The 18,089-nt window shown below is 41.1% G+C and overlaps 2 protein-coding genes and 1 long non-coding RNA gene across 4 annotated transcripts in view; 1 reads left to right on the plus strand and 2 right to left on the minus strand.

Annotated features, from left to right (window-relative positions):
* LOC128604133 (uncharacterized) overlaps positions 1 to 5,597 on the minus strand; it is a 38,648-nt gene extending 33,051 nt beyond the window's left edge. The window contains exon 1 of the long non-coding RNA XR_008385142.1: positions 5,412 to 5,597. This is a non-coding gene — a long non-coding RNA (uncharacterized LOC128604133). The remainder of the gene's footprint in view (positions 1 to 5,411) is intronic.
* dctpp1 (dCTP pyrophosphatase 1) lies at positions 2,905 to 4,914 on the minus strand. Its single transcript, XM_053618988.1, has one exon. The coding sequence runs from the start codon at positions 4,765 to 4,767 to the stop codon at positions 4,282 to 4,284; it is 486 nt and encodes a 161-aa protein (XP_053474963.1). The 5' UTR covers positions 4,768 to 4,914; the 3' UTR covers positions 2,905 to 4,281.
* Positions 5,131 to 14,737, plus strand: gatb (glutamyl-tRNA(Gln) amidotransferase, subunit B). 2 transcript variants are annotated; one of them, XM_053618986.1, is made up of 13 exons: positions 5,131 to 5,343; positions 6,344 to 6,494; positions 6,988 to 7,101; positions 8,458 to 8,656; positions 8,814 to 8,936; positions 9,952 to 10,065; positions 11,572 to 11,656; positions 11,872 to 11,916; positions 12,446 to 12,638; positions 12,850 to 12,983; positions 13,314 to 13,392; positions 13,681 to 13,815; positions 14,271 to 14,737. In XM_053618986.1, the coding sequence occupies exons 1-13, from the start codon at positions 5,189 to 5,191 to the stop codon at positions 14,394 to 14,396; spliced, it is 1,653 nt and encodes a 550-aa protein (XP_053474961.1). In that variant the 5' UTR covers positions 5,131 to 5,188; the 3' UTR covers positions 14,397 to 14,737. The 2 variants fall into 2 exon arrangements, with proteins under 2 accessions (XP_053474961.1, XP_053474962.1); XM_053618987.1 differs by lacking the exon at positions 5,131 to 5,343 and adding an exon at positions 5,603 to 6,030.
* Positions 14,738 to 18,089: the final 3,352 nt, after the last annotated feature.

An 18,089-nucleotide genomic window follows, 5' to 3' on the forward strand; every position in this document is an offset into this window, starting at 1 on the left:
TATTTAATCAAACCGCAATTCTGGCAGGTGCTACATTTCCTAAACGCACACGCACACACACACACACACACAGAGTTGCTGTAATGTTACAAACGAGCTTATAGATCTGTCGTGTCATGCTGAAATGAAAATAACAAGCAGTTTTATGGGTTTTTTTTTTTTATAGACTTACAGCTTCTTTAGCAGAATGATGGAGAAGTAAAATTTATGCTAACACAACGATTTAAGAAAATAATCACTTGACTGTGTAGATTAAAGTGGAAAAATATACAAAACACACTCATTTTGGAAATCTCACTACAGTCATACATCATCCTTACATACAGCAAAGTCATGAATATTAATATATGTTAATTAGCCCACTGAATATTTTCATACATGATGATTACAGTATAATAACCATCATTTAGATGTACTGGGTAGTACTTTGAAATATGTTTATTTATATATTAACGTATTACACCGTGTGTATATGTACTATCAATTTATTATTTTTTTTTTTATATATAAAATTGCTTTTAATGCCTCCTTTGCTCATTAATAAAGTTTCTAGGGTTCTCTTCTTTTTCCGTACAATCTTCTTACAATATTTTGTGTGCTGAAGATGCTGATATTTGAACACTGGCATTAAATTTGAAATAAAATGGCAAATTATATCATTTAATAATTATTAAAATGATATTCCAAATAATTTGGAAACACAACTAGATCCCTAGATAATTACCAGAATACTGCAGTTAAGAGGCTACTGTGCATATTTATGTCTAATTTAAATAACATTTGCATATTTCTTAGTACTTTTTTTTTTAATCCAAGGAATCAGCTGTGCTGTAGGAAAAGAAATATTCCCCATGCTAAAATGCCCCCTACTCCCTGCACCGGATAATCATATGCACGATGTAGCACGCTAATCTAGGGAACGCAGTGATGGATTGAAAGTAACAGAACTGGCTCCTGGTTAAGTCCCATACACATCTCACCATCATTCGTCCACTGTGGACGTGTCCCAAACCACACACCCTATTCCCTACATAGTACCATTCTTCCTCGCATATATATCAGACTGATCACACGCTCATCCTGTGTGTGTTGTGTAGCGACATTGCGCCCCCTAATGGTGGGTTTGATCTCATTTCAGAGTGAAGTGTAGAAGGGAACATCTTCCATAGCAACAGTGCTACATAGCAACATCACTCTTTAAAAGATGGAGTGTGTGTGTGTGTGTGTAGCAGCAACAGATTGAGAGCTCCCACTCCGTGTGTGTGTGGCCTTGTACGAAACATTTTCACAAAAGATTTGATTCAGTGCCCACACACACACACACAAACTTCTTACAGGAGAACCTGGAAAAGAATAAAAAGAGTTAAGAGAAAGCGAAAGAGTGAGACAATGGAGAGACAGATATACAGACAGAGAGAGGGACAGCAAAAGAGACAGACAGATGCAAAGAGGGAAAGAGAGAGAGAGACAAACAAAAGAAAGACAGAGAACGCAAGGCAGATAGAGGATGAGTGTATGTGTGTGTATGAAACTGATGAAAATTTAAGAAAAAGACAAAAACTGAGACAGCGAGTGGGGAAAAGAGTGAGGGAGAGGTGGAAATGAATAGAGAGAGAAATAAGAGAGACAAAGACGGAAAGACACACAGTAACCAAGTAAAAGAAAGTATGAAAGGGGTTGAGAGAGAGAGAGAGAGACACACACACACAAGATCAACAGAGACACAAATCAAAGAACAGAGAGAGGGAGGAAAGAACAAAAGGATATATAGGAGACAGACAAAAATACGGATAGACACAGAGAGAAATTATAGAGGCTGAGACAAAAAGAAAACGATAAACAGAAGAATGAAAGATATATAGGAGAAAAAGACACTTAAAAAGGATAGACAGTGGAGAGGGAGAGAAGAAAGAATGAAAAAGATGAGAGGCCGAGACAAAAAGAAAAGGATAGATAGAGATAGCTAGATGGGAGACAGACACACCGCAGGATAGACAGTGGAGAGAGGGGAAAGAACGAAATAAAGACGGACAAAAATTAAGATAGATGGATAGATAACAGAGCGAAATACATGCATAGGAGACAGAAAAAAGAAGGATGGACAGTAGAGATAGAGCGAACCAAGTCAACCAAGACACAAAGAAAGACAGTGGAAGAGATAGATAGAGAGATTGATAGAGACAAAGGAAGGAGGGAAAGAGAGAGGACATGGAGACACAAAAGACAGATATCGGAAGAGTCAGAAGGGACACGGGAAGCGTGATGGAGAGAGAGGGGAAGGCAATGAGGGAGAGAAAACATTTAGAAAACAAATAAATCGATTGATCATTTCCCTGCTTTACATTTCACATCGTCACCGTGGTTACCATTAATAATATTTCTCCATTTCCATATATGGGCATCCTTTGATCTTCCTAAGTAATAGTGTGTATTAATAATTATAGGGATGTGAGGTAGTGTGGAGTTTCAGTACATTCACCTCTGCATTTCCACACACACACACACACACACACACACACACAGAGGACAGGTGACTTCTGATATTACCGTCAAAAACACAGTTAAACCAGGAAAGTTAGCGATATGATGGAACAGTCAAATAAACTCACCGTGAATTTGAATTACTAGCATGCTGACCTACAAAACGTGGAACTGAAACGTGATGTCTGGTGTAAATACGGCTAAACAAATTAAACTTCACCGAGACATAAAATCACTTTAAGGAGGCCGGCTGTCGCTGAGGAGGTGGACATCAAACCGTTTTAAATGGAAGCGATCGTTAAAGGATCTCGTGAGCAGCAGTTTCACGCAGCGGCCTCGCTACGCTTTTATCACAACGCCGGGAAACTAGTGAGAAGCAGCGTGTGAGGAGATGCGCTCATAAACAAGACACACAGAGCCGAGTACAATACACTGCATTTACTCCAGAAGACCTTAACACGCGTGTGTTTATGAGCAGAACACAATGTCACTTTAAATTTAAAAAATATATACACACACACACACACACACACACACACACACACACACAGAGAGAACATTATGTCTGAGCAGTTTTGGTGGTAATAAAAACCATACACACTCCTTTTACAGAATAAAATGTAAATAAACGTAAAATAAGAGCATTAACGATTAACAACAACAGAATGACAAGTTTCTGGGGGAAAAAAATTAACAATTGTCCTTACAGAACTGACCGAGTAACCAAATCAGATCATGTGACCCAGTGCAGTCTGGACTTAGACCCCAAAAATCAGCCATCTTTTTTTTTAACTGATTAAATCTGACCTATTTAATCAATCGATCCGATCTAAATAGTAATATTAAATCTGATCTAATAGTGTCAGGAGTCACTAAGCATTTGCTCAGTGCACGTTCTGTCAATCCAATCAAGTCTGGAGAGAAGGTTCTCTTGATCGTTGATGGAGAATAGGAAGGTTCAGTACTGGTCCTGGATGTAGAGATGGAGATCAGGAAGGTTCAGTACTGGTCCTGGATGTAGATCAGGAAGGTTCAGTACTGGTCCGGGATGTAGAGATGGAGATCAGGAAGGTTCAGTACTGGTCCGGGATGTAGAGATGGAGATCAGGAAGGTTCAGTACTGGTCCGGGATGTAGATCAGGAAGGTTCAGTACTAGTCCGGGATGTAGAGATGGAGATCAGGAAGGTTCAGTACTGGTCCGGGATGTAGAGATGGAGATCAGGAAGGTTCAGTACTGGTCCGGGATGTAGAGATGGAGATCAGGAAGGTTCAGTACTGGTCCTGGATGTAGATCAGGAAGGTTCAGTACTAGTCCGGGATGTAGAGATAGAGATCAGGAAGGTTCAGTACTAGTCCGGGATGTAGAGATGGAGATCAGGAAGGTTCAGTACTGGTCCGGGATGTAGATCAGGAAGGTTCAGTACTAGTCCGGGATGTAGAGATAGAGATCAGGAAGGTTCAGTACTAGTCCGGGATGTAGAGATGGAGATCAGGAAGGTTCAGTACTGGTCCGGGATGTAGAGATGGAGATCGGGAAGGTTCAGTACTGGTCCTGGATGTAGATCAGGAAGGTTCAGTACTTGTCTTGGGTGCTGGATGACAAAATTGTATCATTTCTGGAGAAAGTGAGCCACTCAAAGAACCACTGAGAGTCATGTACTGCTCAGTGATCAAAAACACTGCTGTATTTCTGTTTTCTAATTCAGATCAACAGATCCTGGTTGGAGATCCTGGTGATCTCTCTGGAGTCTCTGGTGATCTCTCTGGGACCAGGGTTTGGTCACCTGTGCACCGTGGCTTCAGTCCTGATACTCGGTGTACTTCTTGGCCGAGCCGTGCACCTTGCTGGCCGGGTATTTGAGCCGGTTGAGGGCCATCTTGCGCAGCACGGCTTGCGGCAGGTCCACGCAGCACTTCTCGGCGAGCTCCACCAGGTAGATGAGCACGTCGCTGAGCTCCTGGGCCAAGTGTTCGCGCTCGGCCTCGCTCCAGCCCGGTAACCCTTCCGCCACTTCTCCGCGCCACTGGAACAGCTCGGACACCTCGCCCACCTCCCCGACCAGAGCGAGCAGCAGGTTGCGCGGCTGGTGGAACTGATTCCAGTCGCGCTGGTCCGTGAACTCGGCCTGCATCTGCCGGATGTCCTCCAGACTCGGCTCCGGGGTGAAGCGGAATCTCGCCTCGGCTTCTGCACGGTGGCCATTTTGTTTCACGTGCACCTCGCTGTTCGTGTTCTTTTCATCTGCGCTCGCGTGAAGAGCACCGTTTTCTTTTGCTTCCATCATTAGTAGTATTTTTAATTCTTAAAATCACTAAAGCTTAGTAAGAATGTAAACTAAATTCTTAAAATAGATATATATATATATATATAGCTATAAAAACATAAACCGGATCACACTGAATCTCCCGCCACGGCGACACGAAACGGAAATGACGATTATCAAGCGCCGGAAATACGCACCAGAAAAGGGGGCGTTGACGCCCAATGCTTTACATCCACAGTTGTATTTGTGTATATATATATTTATTTTTATTTTATTTTATTTTATTTTAAATATTTGTCGAGTTATTTAATTTCCAAACAATACACAAATAAAAATCCTTACGTACTCTAGATTAAATATTTAATTGTTCCTATGTTGGAACGCAACTCGCAAAAAACAAACAAACTACATTTCCCATATCGCCAGTTTTCACAACACAAACATGGCCGCCTCCTGCTCGGGAAACAGCGCTTTGCTGCACAAATGTGTTCAATTGAAAAGCATGTGTAATATACATCATGGTAATGGTGTGTTTATGAGGAGGATATGGACGTCTAGGTCTAAATGCCAACTTCAGCCCAAGTTACAGAGTAAACGGTAAGAAACGGATTAAATCACCTTCAAAGTCATTTGCACGGACAGTTAGCACAAGTTTGCGCTCTTACCTGTGGATGTTTTTTTTTTATTTTTAATAAATCCATTAAGTTAACAGTCTTGTTCTCTGCGTTTATACCACCACGCTGCTGAATTCCCGAGGTGTGTATAAACAGCAGCTCGGACAGTAGTTCCGGCTCCAAGCCAAATCACAGGTTTATATTAATGCGCTCGTTCTAATACGATATCGTTTCTATAGCAACAGATCATTCACAGAGGACTAAACCCAATAATAAACCAATGTGAAGTTTTCTCTCAGGAGAAGTTTCCAGTTTGAGTGATTTGTAACTTGTTTTCTGTCAAAGTTTTCAGATAGAGGACGCTTTCTCTCTTTTTTTTCTCCTTTTTTTGTCTTATTACCTACAAGAAAGAAAAATAGTGCAGTTTGTGATAACTGATAACTATAGCAGGTTGTGGTGTCACTTGAATCACTCCTGTTTCTTTCATTCATATTACAAATGAATATATCAATCTTGATATCGATTAATAATAAGATCGCTGTTTTCGAAATATCGAAGACAGATTTTGTGTAATACCGTCATATTTAAACGGGTCACTATTTTAACGGGTTTTATTTAAACGGGTTACTGGGTCGTCACATCCAGACGAGCCACGTTTTAAATGAATACGGTACGTGCTATTTTAGTCTTTTTCACCCTCCTGACCCTCTTCACTAGCACATTTCACACCTACCTACCTCCACTTAACAAACTAGTACTACTCTAAAGTGTTCGTGAGTGCTAACTCTGACTGGTTTTTCTATTTCAGTTAGTGTTTACATTTTAAAAACCTCTCATGTCGCCTTCAGACCTCCCAAAAACTCTGTTTTGTGTACCAGGGTTTTCTAGATTAGTAAAGACTTTTGAACGTAAGGTCTTTTCATTTGCTTACACAACTGTATGTTTCATTAAATTATTATTACTATTATTATTTTACCCAAAAGTGCTCCTCAGATGGTGGGCGTGGTTGCCTTGGAGATCCACGCGCAGATTCATGCCACGTCAAAGCTGTTCTCCAGCTCGCGTGTTGGATTCTCAGCCCCGCCCAATTCATACGTGTCATTCTTCGACGCCTCGCTTCCCGGCACGCTTCCGGTGAGCTCACGAATATGTAATGAGATACGCATATTAGTCGGATATAGACGCGAGCATTCTCATGAATATTTAATGAGTTATGCGTATTAGACGGATATAGTTTGTGAGTAGGCTCGTGAATACAGTCCCCTCTGAAAGTAGCGGAAGAGCAAGGCCAGTTCTATTAAACAAGCTCATCTGTGAAACATGGTGGAATCCTAAACTCTCGTCTCATATCCATCTTTTGATCACAAACCAAAATGTCTGTGTACAAAAAAAAACAAATTGGCATTGCTGTCCCAATAGTTTCGGAGAGGGCTGTATGTAATGAGCAATTTAGTGAGCAAACCTGACTAGCTAAAGCCAAATGTCTACAGCTGGAAAGGTAACATAGCTAAAATAACTACTCCACAAACATTAGTGCTGTGTTTAGTTAGCTGACTGACTTAGCTAATGTTGCTAACATTTTTCCTTTCGTGTGTGTGTGTGTGTGTGTTGTGTTGTGTTTGATCAGGTTCTGAACAGGAGGTGTGTAGAGGCGGCTGTAATGACCGGTCTTGCCCTCAACTGCAGAATCAACACAAAGTCTCTTTTCGACAGGAAGCACTACTTTTACGCTGATCTTCCCGTGAGTGCGTTTACACTCGGGCTTGTTGCAACCTCATCGACTTGGTTGCCATAGTGAAGGGCTGTTCTGTTAATTTACTAGCTTCTCATTTTCTTTTATTTCCTCCCCTCCCTCCATCAGTCCACCCATCTCGTCTTTCTTTCTACAATCTCTCCATCCATTCATCCAGCGGTTTTTTTTTTGAACTTTTTTTTTTATTAATTTTTATTAATGTGATGGAGTTTCATATTTTTTTCCTTTTCTCCTGCCTTCCATCCACCCGTACATCTTTCTTTCTTTCTTTCTTTCTTTTTCTTTCTGTATTTCTCTCAGTCCATCCATTTCATTCCATCTTATCTTTACAGCTTCATTTCCCTTCCTTCCTTCATTTCCCTTCCTTCCTTCATTTCACTTTCTTCCTTCATTTCACTTTCTTCCTTCCCTTCACTTCCTTTCTTTCCTTCCATTTCCTTCTTTCCATACTCCATCCCTTCCATTTCCTTCTTTCCATACTCCATCCCTTCCATTTCCTTCTTTCCATACTCCATCCCTTCCATTTCCTTCTTTCCATACTCCATCCCTTCCTTCCTTTTTCCATTTCCTTCTTTCTATACTCCATCCCTTCCTTCCTTTCTTCCATTTCCTTCCATCCTCCCTTCCTTCTCTCCCTTCCTTCCTCCAATTTCCTTTCCTTCCTTACTTCCTTCATTTCCCTTCCTCCTTTCCTTCCTTCCATTTCTTTCTTTCCTTCCTTCCTTTCCTTCCATTTCCTTCTTTCCATACTCCATCCCTTCATCCCTCCCTTCCTTCTCTCCCTTCCTTCCTTCCATTTCTTTTCCTTCCTTCATGCCTCTTCCTCCTTTCCTTCCTTCCATTTCTCCTTCCACTTTCATACTCCATCCCTTCCATCTCTGCCTCCCTCCTTTACTTCCAACCCTCCCTTCCTTCCTTCCTTCCTTCCTTCCCCTTCCCTTAATCCCTTCATCCTTTCCTGCTTTTCTTCCTTCCCTCGCTTCCATTTCCTTCCCTCCCTCGCTCGCTTCCTTCCTCCCACCCAGCCTTTTATTTCTTTTATTTCTTAATTTTTATTCATGTGATGGAGTTTGTGTACATCATCTGTCTTTCTGATCTGATTGTGAACACAGAGGTGTGTTTTGTCCCTCGTGCTTTTTGTGTTGATTTACTGTGTCAGTTACAGTGCGTGTGTGTGTGTGTGTGTGTGTGTATAAGTACGTTTAAAACTCATCCTCAATCCTACACGGCCATTTTAAAACTAACAGGAAATTCAGGGCTCAGAGGTGACATTTATCTGAAGTGTCTACCTTGGGGTGTGTGTGTGTGTGTGTGTGTGTGTGTGTGTGTGTGAGACCTTCTTAGGCAGGTTATCAGATCACTCAGCAGCGAGTGCCCATCGCAGTGAACGGATCTCTCAGCTTCAGTTATTTAGGTGGGAAGAAGAGGAGTGAGATGATGACGAAGAGCGTGAGAGTCAGACAGATCCAGCTGGAGCAGGACAGCGGCAAAAGTCTCCATGACGACCAGAGGAGCCGTACGCTCATCGACCTGAACCGCGCCGGTATCATCGCTTACCTCAACGATCGCATCACTGCCGTATTCACCATTCTCTTTTTCAGCTAAAATACTCATACCTATCCCTGTCTGTCACGCTCTTTCTGTCACGCTCTTTCTGTCTCGCTCTTTCTGTCTTGCTCTTTCTGTCTCGCTCTCTGGAGGTGTGGGTCTGATGGAGGTGGTGATGGAGCCTGATATGTGTTGTGGTGAAGAAGCAGCAGCCGCAGTGCGAGAGCTACAACTCATCCTACAGACACTCGGAACCTGCCAGGGAAACATGGCTGGTGTGTACACACACACACACACACACACACACACACACACACACACACACACACACACACACACACACCACATTACTGTCACCTGATATGAAAAGATTTGTTTTTCAAAAGATTGTGTTAAAAGCTTAATACGAATAAAAGAAAAGTCTCTTCCGCTCGTATTAAAGCACAGTTTTGAATATCGAGCTTTATTTTTTTCCCTGTTTGTACGTACAGTAACAGCTGATAAATCTACGTTCTTAATTCCATTAGCTTTTATTAACTGCAGAGTTTCTAATCAGTTCCATATTTCTAATTACGCCGGGCTTTCAGGTTCAATCACATTTATTCACGTTCGGGTTTTAATGAGAGAAAATAATTAGTTTCTCTCTTCATAATGAAAATTTCTCCCTGCTCCAGTTTAATCAAAAAAAAAACCCCTCAAGCAAACAGTTTGTTTGCCTTCGCTTTATTTCATTCGTGTACTTGTTTATTTATTTATTTATTTCCATCAGAGCACTAGGCTGGGGTTGTTTCTGGGCCTCCCTCTTTAATTCACCTTATTTTATGCAAATGAATTCCTTAATATTCAGATTTACGCGCAAGCCTCGAGTAATCAGGGCGGCCGCGCTGAAGGAAAAAGTTGCAAATGAGTTTTCTCTCTCGCTCGACTGTCGTGCTTCAGAGCGTCTCGTCTCGTCTCGTCTCCTGACCTTTCATCAGGAGCCAAATTAGCATAATTTAATACCGTTTGCTGTCGCTCTGGTTCATGTTAAAAGTGATCAATTAACTCGCCGTGTTTAAATCCTACACCGGATTAGTCAATTTGAAGACAAGTGTGCAACCTTTAAGGAGGGGGCGGGGCTCATTCCCTTACATTTACTCACTCTGTTTGCTTTCAAGTTGGCTTTTTTTTGTTCCTATTAAAGTGGACAGTCCAGGTTTAAAATGCAGGCTCTGTAGCGATGCAGTCAGACTTTTGATCTACAGTACAGCTTTCATCTCTCTTTCTGTCTCTTTTTCGGTCTCCGTGCAGAGGGACAGTTGCGAGTGGATGCTAACGTATCTGTCCATCATCCCGGAGAGCCGCTTGGCGTTCGTGCTGAAGTGAAGAACATCAACAGTGCTCGGTTTGTTGCCAGGGCGATCGGTAAGACTCTAAATCCGTATTATACATGTATTTATACCATCATAGTTTACCAAAACACACACACACACACTCCAGATAAGACACGCACACTCTCATTCAGCATGCCTCCATCTTATTTCATTTTCTCCACTAATTTTGAAGACGTCCTCGCCTCCTCCTCAATACAACACACACACACACCCTGTAGCACTTTACGTATCTTGTGAGCTTGTTTTGAATTTTTATAACTCAACGTCTGTTTCAGTCTATTTCAGATTAAAGTGTGAAACTTTCTCTCTGAAGTTTTCTGATGTAATGTTTGAAAATTTGACTCGTTAAAATCCTAACACACACTCGTTATAACTACACACTCGTTACAATCCTCACACACACTCATTATAACTACACACTCGTTACAATCCTAACACACACTCATTATAACTACACACTCGTTACAATCCTAACACACACTCATTATAACTACACACTCGTTACAATCCTAACACACACTCATTATAACTACACACTCATTATAACTACACACTCATTATAACTACACACTCGTTACAATCCTAACACACACTCATTATAACTACACACTCGTTACAATCCTAACACACACTCATTATAACTACACACTCGTTACAATCCTCACACACACTCATTATAACTACACACTCGTTACAATCCTAACACACACTCATTATAACTACACACTCGTTACAATCCTAACACACACTCATTATAACTACACACTCATTACAATCCTAACACACACTCATTATAACTACACACTCGTTACAATCCTAACACACACTCGTTATAACTACACACTCGTTACAATCCTAACACACACTCATTATAACTACACACTCGTTACAATCCTAACACACACTCATTATAACTACACACTCATTACAATCCTAACACACACTCATTATAACTACACACTCGTTACAATCCTAACACACACTCATTATAACTACACACTCGTTACAATCCTAACACACACTCGTTATAACTACACACTCGTTACAATCCTAACACACACTCATTATAACTACACACTCGTTACAATCCTAACACGCACTCATTATAACTACACACTCATTATAACTACACACTCATTATAACTACACACTCGTTACAATCCTAACACACACTCGTCATAACTACACACTCGTTACAATCCTAACACACACTCGTCATAACTACACACTCGTTACAATCCTAACACACACTCGTCATAACTACACACTCGTTACAATCCTAACACACACTCGTCATAACTACACACTCGTTACAATCCTAACACACACTCGTCATAACTACACACTCGTTACAATCCTAACAAAGCCAGGGCTGGATATTTAAACAGTTAAATATTTTACGAGGTGTCAGTGCCTTCATCCCTCTATCACTTACACCTCACTACAAGTATACTTTTTTTTTGTTTGTTTGTTAGGACCTGCACATCTAGGTATTACTGAAATGTTTGGGTTTTTTTCACTTGTTAATGTCGTTCAGATTATGAGATCCAGAGGCAGATTGAGGTTCTGGAGAGTGGGGGGACGGTTCTGAACGAGACGAGAGCTTTTGACAGCAAAACCGGGTAAAGATTTAAAAAAAAATCAAATCTCACGGTTCACACTAGGTGCTGAATTTGTCTCGACATTTTTAATAAGTACTCGGATTAACACACACACGCACACACACACGCACAAACTCACAACGTGAAGGTGTTTCATAAACTGCTAACAGGGTGTCAAGTCTCAAAGGCTTTCTGTTATGACACAGATTTAAATTTAATCTTTTTTTCCTTCATAGAACGACAGTGTCCATGAGAGATAAAGAGGGTCTACAGGACTACAGGTGAGTAATGAAGACAGGTGTGTGTGTGTGTGTGTGTGTGTGTTACAGTGAAGGGAAGAGTGAAAATGTAGGAAATCTTACCGCATAGAGAATTTAAAATAATAAATAAATAAATAAATAAATAAATAAGGGTTGGACAATATGACCAATATGAATAATATTGATATCGTGATTTAAAAAAAAATAAAAGTAAACTGACAGGCAGCTGATGTGATGTTTATAATTTGTACTTAATATTTAAATTCTTTGAAATATTATTTTTATTAAAATAAAAAGTTTTTTTTGTGTTGTTTTGAATATTTTTCAATACATTATAAATTTGCATAAGTGTATAAATTATAAATTAGTTTAATAATAATAAGCAAATATATTATTATTATAATTATATTTATTTATAATTGAACAAAACAGACCTCTATTTAAAAGATTAAATTTATTGATTACTTTCCTGTCTTTGTCTGACCCCTCTCCCCCCCCCCCCCCCATCTCTCTTTTCCCCTTCACTCCCTTTCATATCTTTCTCCGCCAGGTTCATGCCGGAGCCCAACCTTCCTCCTCTGTTTGTTTACGAGTGCGTGGCCACAGTGCCGGATGGTGTTGACCCCGCCCACGTCGTGGTGATTGACAGATTGAAGGCACAGTTACCTGAGCTGCCCGGAGCGAAGCGGACGAGACTTATGGAGGAGTACGGCATCCTGCCAGAGCACAGCTTCACTCTGGTGGTGAGACAGAAAGACAGACCGACAGACAGACAGTAATACAGACAGACAGGGACTTCAAAGAGATCCCTTTGAAATTGGGAGTTCAAAGAGAATAATAAAGTATAAAATGGCAAGATTTCGAACAAATCAACAAGCAGAACGTCCGTGTAAATTATGGTACGCTTTTTAAAGCGGCCGTGAAACTCGTCTGCAAACATTTTCTTTTTTCCAGAGTGAAGACGGACTGATGGACTTTTTCGAGCGCGTCGTCCAAAAGACCAAAATGGAACCGAGGAAGCTGATTGGCTGGGTGATGAAGGAGCTGATGGGTAACCTGAACCAGCGAAACCTAAAGGTTACACAGAGGTCAGTAAGCTCTTGAAGTGGAGATATATATATACACATACACACACACACACACGTCCATCAGCTACACAAACAAGTTATTCTGAGCCTATTTTTTCCCCCTCACTTCACCGTTTCCATAGCAACTACTATCAACATGTCATTGATGCTATATTTTTATATAATTAATAAACCGAGTGAAGTGAAATAGTTTAAATCCGTGTGAGAAATGCTCGTACAAATATAAAATCTGTCTGCACCACACAACACTCTTTTACTGAACAGAATCTCTGATGCCACATTTCGTATCGAAGTATCCGTGTTCATCTGTTTTCCACCTCCGTCTCTCAGCCCTGTCTCCCCCGAGGCGCTTGCACAACTGCTGAATCTTCTCGAGTCTGGTTTCATCTCGTCCTCTGCCGCTAAAGTGGTGAGTCTTTCCTCTTGGAAAACGGGGAAGCTGTAAAAGCAGATGCCATGACGCACTATTTACTATACGGATACGCCCGTAGCGTCCGGCTGCGTCTCAAATCGCACGCTGCGTCCTTACACTATTCACTACGTACTCGATTTGGTACATGGGAGTGCGTAGGAAAGTCAAATCGGAAATCGAGCGCTACTGTTTTACGTTTAACCCAAAATGGCCGCCTAGATTAATTTGTCTCTGTGGTGTAGACGCTTTCTGGCTCGGCGTTTAAACTCGTTGCACCCGTCGCAGGTGTTCCAGGAGATGTGGAAGGCTCCGGAAAAGCGTGTGGAGCACCTGGTGAAGGAACTGGATTTAGGGCTTATCAGTGATCAAGAGGAACTCGTAAAGATCTGCCAGAGAGTGATGGACGCTCATCCTGATCTGGTGAGGCTTACCTTTAATAACACCTAATCTGAAACACACACCTAGGGCTTAATGTAATAACACACCTGACCTTAAATACACACCTGAGCCTCACTGTAATATCATCATCATCATCGTTACACAGCTGAGATTTACTGTAGTGACAAACCTGAGGCCTAAGACAACCCTGTAGCAACACACACTTCATCATTACACACGTGGCCACCCTCTCACACCAGGGACCTGCTCTAATAACACACCTGACCTCCATCACACACTCGAACATCCTTAAACACACCTGTCGGTTATTAAAATCTGAAACAGCTGTAATCGTTTTTTTATTTTATTTTTTTCCCAACGCACCGTCCGGTACATGATAGAAACGAGACAGAAATGTCAGCGTCACACAATTTCCTGTCGCTGCCTCGGAGTTAAAGACGATAACTAAAGCCTGTGGTGGCGTTTCTACCCTGCAGGTGCAGGTGATCAGAGGGGGCAATAAGAAGGTGCTGAATAAACTGATGGGCGCCGTTCAGAAGGAATCCAAAGGCCGAGCCGATCCGGTCCATCTCAGGACCATCCTGGAGGAAATGACATCGTGATTAAAACTCAGACTGCCTCAATACTAGCTAGAACGGATATTTGGTGTTTAGTTATACAACGAAACCTGGAAGGTCCTCACAAAAGCCTCAGCGATGAACTGGAAGGTTCAATCAGGTGTGTTAGAGCAGAAAAACACACTCATCATGTTACCTGCATCCGGCAATTAGCAGGTACGCCTCAATTCGACATAATTCGTGCATATTATCTACACGTTCGTGGTTGTTTCACTTCATTTTCACGTTCCTGTCGAATCTCTGTCACCATGAAGCTATTCTTTTGTATAAATGGCTTTAATGAGGTCATGAGAGTATTGCTATTTAAATGGAGATCAAGTGAAGCACCTGTTGTGTGTCCTTCTTCTTTTTTTTCCCCCATCCTTATTTCCGTGTTACTTATCAAGAGTGATTATCTCCTGGCCTTTACAGGCTCTTAATGCCGTATAATTAAGTAATTAGTGCGTCTGTAATTGCGCAGCGTTCATGATTTTAGGAAGCGGAAGAGAATTAGAAGAGGTGAACTAAACTGCTGAAATGTAGGGCTGCAAATGACATTTGTTCCAAAATCCAAGCTGCACGCAGTTAAAGCCTGGCAGAGGATAGGACACGACGCACACGAGCTCTACATGCCAAATTCGCATATGATTTCATTAGACAAAAAAGTTCTGGGTATCTGGCAGGCAGGCAGGCAGGCGGACGGGGGGGTGCTAAAACTTTCAGCAGAGCAACAGATAAACTCAGTGATTGTACATCTATAACGTGACGTGATGATGTAATCTTTCTCCCCGCTAGAGGAAACACAGCATTCTTACATGAAATTACACAGCGCTGTCTAGTGGCCTGTTATAAGAATTACACCATGAACAAATTCATTCAACATGGACTACAAATAAATTAATAATAATAATAACAACAATCATCATTTCTAAATTTGGGGTGGCAGTATAAGATCATTTCATATACCATATAATGCTGCCCACACATCAGAAGTGTGTTTTATAATATCTCTATAGGCTACAGTCTCATATATGAAGAAGGATGTAGTAAAAATTTAAGTGTACGTATTTGTAAACTGTTTCCGTACAATCACGCTGCTGATACAAAATGCCCTTGCGGCTACACGAACCATTTAATCAGCTTAGTTGTCACAATACAAACACCCAAACCTCCGGTCGAACACGTTATTATCTTTCACTGGAAGGAAAAGATCAAATCCAAACTAATAATTAGGTTTAACAGAGAAATATTGGAACAAAAAATAAAATAATCATAAATATAATGGGGGGAAAAAAAATGTAAAAGTAGTGTTTAACAATCATAACAACTGACATTATACCATAACTAGAATTAAAATGATAAATACACACATTTATTTGGAGTTACAGGTTTTGAGTGTCTCTCTCTCGCGACTTGGCTCAGACCTCCAGAGTTGTGGGTTCGATTCGCGCCGTGTGTGTGCGGAGTTTGCATGTTCTCCCCGTGCTGCGGCGGTTTCCTCCGCCAGTCCAAAGACATGCATGGTAGGCTGATTGGCGTGTCCAAAGTGTCCGTCGTGTATGAATGTGTATGTGATTGTGCCCTGCGATGGATTGGAACCCCGTCCAGGATGTACCCCACCTTGTGCCCCATGCTCCCTGAGATAGACTCCAGGTTTCCCACGACGCTGTAGGATAAGCCGTATAGAAGACGGATGGATGGATGGATGGAAGTTTTTCTCTCTCTCACACACACACAAACACACACACCCAGTTCCACTACTCAAACATAGCGACAAACAATGCGAAGATCATTTAGGGAAAATAATTTATTTCTGCAGAGCTTCCCATAATCCACAGAACCGTCTTTTAAAAATATACCTGATATTTTTAAAAACCCCATATAAATATTTTCGAAATAAAACCTCTGGAAAAAGACCTCTGTGATACTGTAAATGAAAGAAAATTAGAAATAGAAGTAGTCAGTGTTAAAGGCACACGTCATCCAGAAATGTGCAATCATAGCTAAATGAGCTCATGCTAAGCACTTAGTATAATGCTAACTAGCTAACTAACTAACTCCTATTAGACTTGATTCATTCGTTTGCTAGCATGTAGTATAAATCACAAAACACTACGCATAAGTGCCATGTACTTGAGATTGCACATGTGTAATGCTAACCAATCAATACAAGCTGCTGGGCTTTCCGTTCTCCGAGTGCTAGCGTGACTAGCATTTTGTCTAGTTAGCATGCGTTTCATTCTGACTACATTACACTGATGACTGGAGTACTTCTTGATTGCTAGCATACAACAGAAGAACACCCTCCCAATCAAACGCTAATCATTGTGCAGCAATGAGCGTACTGATATATGAATGCTGAAACTGTTCACATTTTTTCCCGATAACTAGCATGATTAGCATTTAATAAAATAAAATAACTACGACTACATTTGTGTAATCATAACTGACCACACGTCCGTTTGTGCTTAGCTCACGACAGACGCCGATGATAAAAGTGGTGTAATAGCAGGCAGCGTTAGTAATCTCTCCTAGCGACACAAGTAGCACAGTTCCCTAAATACTTGCGAGTAATGAGGTGGCGTGTGTTGTTAGCATGACTGCGTGTGCACATCTCGAACCTAACCCCATGTTTCCATTCATGATTAGCATTTTGGGTCATTACAAGATCTCAAGTCTTCCTACAGTTTGTGTAGTGCACTATACAATCCAAGTGCTGTCTAAAGAATATTAAATAAAAGTAAAGAGCACTTAAAAAGGGGGGAAAAAAAAAAACAGAACACATTTTACACATTTTAAAAAACAGAACACAATGAAAAATAGCTCATCATCATACCATTATTAAATTACTGTTCCATGAGCAGGTCTGCGTAACGATAAAGAATCTATGGCAGTAATATATCTACAAAGACTTTTAAATACCCTCACCCACTGAAGATAAACGCCAACAGTTACAATGAATGCGTTACACTGTTTTTGTTTGATTCTTTCCTGAAATAAAACCCAACATTCATATTGCTGCTGTTATTACACATCCCCCCCTTCATTGATAAACTGAACGTAAAAAGTTGCACACAAGGCACGGACTTTACAGACTCGAACCTGATCTTCCGATTGGCTGAAGAACGTTCTGCGGACGTGGATTATAAACGGTGCGATCGCAGCCGTCGGCGTGCGTCTCCTCGTCGTCGTTGCAGTCATTCTGACATCCTGGCGATCTTGTAGAGGAAACGCTACTACACAAAACACCACAGAATATATCCAAAATGCTTTTTTGAAGACGGTGGAGGACATAAATCCATGATTTGAGTAAGAGGTATATCCATCTACTAGAGCTAGTCGTTTTGGGGTTTTTTTTTTTTTTTTTTTTTAAAGTGTTATGAAATCATAAGGTTAAGAAGTTAAAAAAAATAATTTAATAAAAAAAAAAAATGGGGCTCTACTCCTTCAGTGGAAGACCAGAGATGATTTAATAGGCATCAATTTCCTCCTGAGAGCTTGAGAGTTCCCCAGAGATGGATTTAAGAGTTAGAGTTCTGCATCTAGTGGAGTTCAACATGGCAAGATGGAGGGTTGATGGAGAAAACATGCCGTTTCTAAAGGGAAATCGATCCGAGGCTGAAGTACCGTCTTCATCCGGCAAGTCTCGAGAGGCGGATATTCGAAATTGAGACGTAAACGCGGATCTACTCTTCGATC

Source organism: Ictalurus furcatus, chromosome 29 (assembly GCF_023375685.1).
Source record: "Ictalurus furcatus strain D&B chromosome 29, Billie_1.0, whole genome shotgun sequence".
Taxonomy (NCBI): Eukaryota; Metazoa; Chordata; class Actinopteri; order Siluriformes; family Ictaluridae; genus Ictalurus; species Ictalurus furcatus.